Genomic DNA, 7,122 nt, shown 5'->3' on the forward strand with positions numbered 1-7,122 from the left:
TTTTAATAGAAAGTGTCGATGAAGTTGTTTGAAGTTGGTTGGTTGTGGGGTTTTTTTTTTAGACATTCAGAGGAATAGCTGTATTTTAAAAGGCTAAATTACTTGTAAAGATGTTTATCAAGATCTTGGGTGTGTTTACAGAATCACAAGTGGCAAAATAAACAATGTCCAGCACAGAAGAGCCATACAGAGAGTCAGAACGAAGCATATTGTTTGAGGAAGCCTAAGGAATTGAGCACACTGAGCATAAAAAAAAAAGAAATGGTGCGAAACAGCTGAGTGCAATCTTTTCAAGATGTTAAATCAATCAAAGAGAAAATATAAGCTTAAAAACTGGCAGAAATTTATAGCTTAATTAAATAAAAAAGTAATGCTATTGTAGGCAAAGAGCAGCAAAAGGCACGATGGCCCGTTCACACCTATGCGAGCCAAGGGGGCACTCCGATCTCCTACGGGTCCCAGCAAACCTAGGACCTATTACATAATGAAACTGGAAACTATACTTATGTTTATGTTTAATAATACAAATATTTTATTGCTTATGTATACACTGTCCTTCTTTTAAGTCTGAAATTGACTTTTTAAGGCAATTTAATTCAATTTCCTTTAAAAATGTTTTTTCCTTATTTACTTGTGTTCATAGTAATCCCAAGGGTCAGAAATTATGGTGGCTCCAGTTGGGTCCTAGGGATTTCTTCCCGTGAGCCGCTCTGTGAGCGGCCGATTACTGAGCACCGAACGCTGCCAGCCAAGCTCTCCTGCACCAAGGGCATCCACACGTTGCTCATTTCACACCAGTGACCAGTACCCAAACCTGCTCTGCCCAGTTTGTCTAGCACAAGCCCTGGCACTGGCCCCATCACTGCTGGCATGGGTAAATCCGTTCTCTGCACAGCAGTGCCTGGATCCTCTTTGCTGACGAATCGCGTTGCCACACCAGGCTTCCTCTGCGACTTGCAAAGGGATTTTGGGGAGGGCAAAGCACCGTGAGCATTTCTGCCTCCATCCTCTATGCAAAATGTTGACATACTAACATATAGCTGGCTTTAAACCAGATGCCCACAGTATGGAAAGAAGCAGAGTTTCAAAATGCAAAGGCACATAGGCTCAGGTACACAGAGTTTATGGGCAAAAATACAAAGAAGAACACATAAAATATGGCTACAACATGACTGCCATGTGTCAGTCAGGAATTTCACTAGCCAGTCTTAGTACTCTCATTTGTAGTCACTTCATTATTCAGTCCTTGCACAACCAAGACTCCCAGTGAAATCAATGAGGATTTTGGTGCATGAAATGTGAGATGCATTTTGAATACATACTAAAAATAAAGACTTCAAAGCTTGAACTCAGACTTCAGGGGGGAAATTACTGTATCATTTTCACAATTCAAAGTGTTCCTATAGTTTAAAAAGCAGAATGGCTTAAACTTTTCTGTTAAATGTTAAAAAGCAAATAATCTCTTTCCCAAAATAGTTTGCCTTCCAATATAACTGCACAGCAGGTTTTTTGAATGCATAAAGCCAAAACTCAAAACAACTTATCTAGTACACAAAAGCAACTCAGAATTTTTATAGCTGTAGTACAACGTTGACTGTAACCCCTTATTCCTGTTTTCCAAAAAATATGTATTGCAGGGTTAATAAAATGCATGCTGTATTTCAGATGCATGCACTAACGAGGAGGATGCAGTATGTTAAGAGTTGCATAATCCTTATTTATCTTAGTTGCATTCATCTCTACACTTACCCCAAACTTCTCCACCTCTTCTTCCTGTAAGCAAGAGCCATATACATTGAAGCATGTATTTGAACAGAAAAGCACAGGAAAAAAAATAAAACAGTTGAGAGTCAGGAAGAAAGATGTAGACAGGAAAGAACAGAAAAGAAAAAATTTCTATACAGCAAAATTCTTCTCAAACAATAACACAATGTTTTCATGGAATGCAAGGGCAGGACTTGAGCAAATACTTTATGGAAGAGCATCTATCAGTTTTTTGTTGAAGTTTAACCTATGAATTTAAAAACCAAAATTGCATTAAATTTTCTTGTTAAGTATTTCCCACAAGTCAAATTCAATTTTGATGGAGCAAGTGAAAACTGTTTAACTTCTTCAGATTGCAGAAGTGTGATTCAATAAATTTATTCTTTGCATTAGGACTGCAGTAAGCGCATGAGAAATCACACCATCAGTATTCAGAAGTTTATGTTGCTTTCTCTTGATTGCTTGCTGGGCAACAAGCTAGTTGCCAAATACATGCTCAAGAACCAGATGCTAGTCATGAACTTGCTAGCGAGTCTCCTGTTACCGCTAACAAACACCTTTTCTTGTTAATTTTTAATCTTCAAAAGCATTTATTGGTGCTTCGTAACACAAACTGATAGATCAAACACCAGAGGCAATGAAAATGAATATAAATTATGTGCAAACATGGAATTATTTTCTTTTAATCTTTGGCATGGTCTCTAAGATTAGATGCCTAAGCATTTTATGTCAGTGTGCACAATTTAAATTATGGTCATTAAAATGTGTTCTGTAGTTCTGAAAAACATACTAAAGGTAACTGTTTACTACTCAATTAATTTAATGATTAGACCTCATTAGGTCTTAGAAAGCGCACGGGGCATCAAGGAAATTTATTTATAGACTGATTTCATCTGTGAACGCCAAAGCTTCTGAAAAGCAATCACAGCTTAACAGCAAGTGGCTTTATAACTTTATGTTCAAAAGGAAGTTTTGCTAATTCAAATCCCATAGCATGAAGGTGAATCTCCACTCTGAAACAAATCCATCTTTAAACTACATTAACAAGGGATCTGTTGTTTTTATCTCAAGCCTTGATTGATCCAACGTTAAACAAAATACTTCTGTTTCCTGATAGTCAGCCTTGAAAACAAAAACCAGACAGGATTCATGATCATCTGCGAATCCTGACCACTGGAAGACCACAGGGAACCAAATCTCTATGCTATTATATACGCTACATATCCTTGCATATGCTGCTTCCTTCCAGCGCACAGACCTCGCTGAACTCCTCAATCGCAGCCAGTTACAGCTGCACGGGTGACCTATCCACTGGAGTTTAGCCAGGGCTTGTACAACGCACGCTTCACCCAAGCATCTGCCCACTGAGCTTCCTCTGTGCTCTGCTCACCCCAGGGTGTTCGGAGAGCGCTCTGCTGCTGGCCAGACACTGCCAGGGATACACACACAGCAGGCGACTCGAAGGACTATTCTCACAGGTTTTGAAGTGGAAATCGTGTAATGATTCAGCACAGGACATCACCTCACCACCAACTCCCCACCTGAACTGCATCCTGAGGGGTTTTTGTCTGGCCCATTAGCTTGAGAGGCAAACAGTGCAAGGGAAGGAGAACAAAACCCTTCTTGGCAGGGATCTACAGGCATCAGGACCCTGCGCGGACAACAGTGGAGTCACTGATGCTTTTGGTTCAGCCAGTGGGAAGCAAACAGATGCAGGAAATTATTTCGTTACACTAAATATAATCTGGAGCTAATCAGCACCAGATCAGAAATCGTGGTGCTTTTATTCTGCAGTTTGTTAACACAGAGCCTGGCATTATTATGCATCAGGAAGAAAAAAAGAAAACAATAAAACACCCCCTCCACCTGCTTAGAGCCTGAACGTGTTGAGCATTACGTAGGCAGAGCAAGCTGTGTTTAGAACAAATAAAAAATATTTTGTTTGTTTTCAGTATGTTATCAGTGGCGTTTTCTTTTGAAGCAACATTTCAGATTTATACATGGGTGATTAGGAGCTCTTTTATATATATATGATTTCCTCCCTACTATTATACCTCTTCCAAAACTCTACTGATACTAACATTTCATTTAGCAAAAATATGAATCCTTAAAATTAGAACCTATTTTTTTTTTCCTTTGATAAGGCAACCAATTGGTTTGGTAGTCATTAAAAGCAGGTCTTGGAAGCATCGACTATATTGCCATAATCTGATAAAGACTGCGGTTCTGATGGTAAATGTCAATGGGACGTTACACAATGAAACATTAACGTACTGATGCACACACAAACCCAGACCCCTACCCACTCTGAGACACCTCCAATCCTACTGTCTTTCTAAATTGCACACCTTTGTCTGAACATTACAGCCGGATCCATGTTTGCAGAGGTCATCCTGACAACTTGGCGAATTTCTTTGGCAATCATTCTGAGTTTCTCAAAATTTACCAGGCCATCCACCTTAGAATCATTCCCTGCATAATTGAAACACACACACACATAGAAAAAAAAGATAGTAAGAAATACTTTTCTAATGGGCAATGTGTTCCTAAGTCCCCCACATCACCCTTCCTCCCTCCCTGCCCCTCCCTCAACAAAACTGCTTTAATCAAAATAGCAAGAAAACAGGAAACTCTGGAAAAAAAACAAATCACAATCAGGCCCACTCAGCCTCCCCAGCATTGCTCTTGTTAATCTATTTCTAAAGGAACAAGTGTTAGTAGGAGGAGAAAGGAGTAAGCGAACTATGCCCAAATCCCTTGGCATAGACGTTAAAATAATATAAATATAGAACTGACATCAAGAGCGTTCACATTCTGAAATTAGTTCAAGTAGTTCTGAAACACCACAACCAAGAATTGGGCATATTTGGAAATGCTTAACACCTTAATTGTGAACAGAACTTTGTGTAAAAGGAAAAAAAAAGGAAATGTTTAATCAAAACCCCTTGAAAACGCTGAAAGCAAGAGTAGGAGGAGTGTTAATATCATCATAGCTGTCTGAAAGCCACAACATGGAACAAAAACCTACAAACAACGCAGCAACAAGTTTTTGTAAGAGAATTATATTTGAAGTAGTGCAACTACCAGTTAGCACACTCACCTACGCTTCCACCCTAAACGTTAGGACAGCTGATGAAGATTAAGCATTGCTTTTAAAATATTAAAAAATATGCATTTAGTTTTTAATTTTTGTCGAGGATCAGGCTCTTCCATTATGCATTCAGAGTTCTATTTTATTTTACTCCTACAAAGGATGCATCAAAAGCATCCTACTGGTGGCAGCTTCTTTTAGACGTTTGTTGAATCAGAGCCCTGAAGAAAGGGCTAAAGCATATTCAACGCTTGGTTTCTTACTTCTCTATCTTTGACATTACCTTCATGCAGAAACGTGATATCCTTCTTGACAACAGGAAAAAGTGGAATAATTGGAGGCTGCATGCTCTGGCTGCTAAGGATGTTGCGGTATTTTGCCATGTTTCGAGATGGATCAAAAAGATCTTGAAGGTCTCTGAGGTGCTTCTCATACTTGCTCGGTAACTTCTCCCAAGTGCCTCTGAGACGCGCCACTGGTGCCAGGTTTAACCCACTGTAAGGCAGATACATTTCATTACTAGCTGTTAGTGGAATCATTACCTTTCATACGGAAGGAAAAGGGTTGGGGTTTTGGTTTAAGGCTTAAAAATAGCTTTCACAAGGTTAACGGCAAAGCTGGCTGAACGCCAGGCTGCAAGTTCATCACAATAAACCTCTGCTGCTCACTCTTGTGAGCGTGTGAAAAAGAGAACTGTAAGAAGCATGACCGCTTCCTATTCAAAAGGTACAAGTTCCACGTCAGCCTGCCAAAACAATCTCTCTGTCACACAGTCCTGATGCCCATTCAATTGAAGAACCACTTCTCTCCTGTAAAACTGTATACCACAGTAAGGACAAAAAGGGTGAAAAATTAACGAGGTGAATTCACGGCTACGGTGGGAAGTGGGAACGGCGCACAGCTTATCCCAAGCAAAAGTGGTGGGACTGAGGAGCAGTATGTTTGGAGCATTTGTAAACAAGCACCAACAGACTGAGAATTAGAAGCAGCAGATACACCAAAAGCTGCTATTGTACCTTCAAGTCTCATCAATATACACAGAATTACCTGGATGCAATAAAAAAACAACTTCTAAAAATTAAATATATCCATCCTCCCTATCACAGTTGGTCACCATCTTTGCTAAAGAAATTTTGCAATGACTCCAAAGTCCTGGTAGCTGCAGAGCTGGAAAGTGATATTCTCCACAATTCATTAGTAAATCCAGAATCATACAATTACTGAATCTGCTATTCTAAGAAGATTTTTTTTCTCATTTTGAAAGCTTCAAAAACTTATCTTTTTTTTTTTTATATACATTTCTCTCCATGCTATGTCAAACCACAAAGAAAGCCTTCTCTCATGAAAAATCAGATATATGCCACCGCACAGCTTCTCTTTTACATGCTACATTAGGATGGTTATCTTCCTATTTCATGAACCATATGGCATCCAACTGACATGCAAGGCAAAGCAGGAAAGAGAACCTCTGTGGCATATACTAACAAAAACATATTCCTCTTGAAAGAAGGGTAAAACAAAAGCTAATTTATTTGCTTTTTTTGACCAAAGACCACTTCGGTCATGGCCTGATTAGACTTAACTGAGAAGCAGAAGAGTCATTTCTCCACCTACAACAAACCAGGAGAAATTAGGGAGCAGAGTATAGAAATTAGATTCAGCATCCACATGTGCATTCACCATGTAATGAGTAGCCACAGCCCCAACGGTTGCCCAGTACCCTTTAAGGAAATTCATTAATTCTTTAATGTATGGCTAAACCGAAGCCAATACCATTTGATAAACTGGTTAGACATGGAAGAAAATATTTTAAAATGTATTTTCAAAGATAGTGCTGGTATACAGCATGAATCCAGATCTTTGTCTGATGAATCACAGTGCCTTTTTTTTTTTTTTTTTTTTTTGTTAAGTAAAACCTGGGTATAAAAAAATCGCAAATAAAAGAAAATGCTGAACTCATGCTGTTAAAGTAACAGCATCTAGTATAAATCAGAAGAGAAAGTCTAAATGTGCAAATGAAGAGAAAAAAAATAGGGAAGCAAGCAGATGACAGGAAAGACTGAAAAGGAAAATTAAACTAAAACAAGACTGACTGAGGAAGTCCTTACAATGAAAGGAAGAAATAAAGTAATCTCATCATCAGAGATATGACTCAGTGCACACTGAAAAAGTAACAGCGACTGAAAAAAGAAGGGGAACTGGGTGCCAGAATCACAGAAAATGACAGCAATGTTCAGGCAGGTTTCTGAAGTTCATCATTAAAACAG

The 7,122-nt window shown here is 38.9% G+C and overlaps 1 protein-coding gene across 5 annotated transcripts in view; it reads right to left on the reverse strand.

Annotated features, from left to right (window-relative positions):
* The window catches only part of LOC104133480 (rap guanine nucleotide exchange factor 6), an 86,727-nt gene that overhangs the window by 23,797 nt on the left and 55,808 nt on the right, over positions 1–7,122 (reverse strand). For all 5 annotated transcript variants that reach the window (XM_035902247.1, XM_035902245.1, XM_035902246.1 and 2 more), the window contains 2 exons: positions 5,139–5,350; positions 4,113–4,236 (listed from right to left, as the gene is read on the reverse strand). In XM_035902247.1, coding sequence (XP_035758140.1) covers positions 4,113–4,236; positions 5,139–5,350 — 336 coding nt within the window. The remainder of the gene's footprint in view (positions 1–4,112; positions 4,237–5,138; positions 5,351–7,122) is intronic.

This window comes from Egretta garzetta, unplaced genomic scaffold (assembly GCF_000687185.1).
Source record: "Egretta garzetta isolate BGI_Z169 unplaced genomic scaffold, ASM68718v1 scaffold439, whole genome shotgun sequence".
Taxonomy (NCBI): domain Eukaryota; kingdom Metazoa; phylum Chordata; class Aves; order Pelecaniformes; family Ardeidae; genus Egretta; species Egretta garzetta.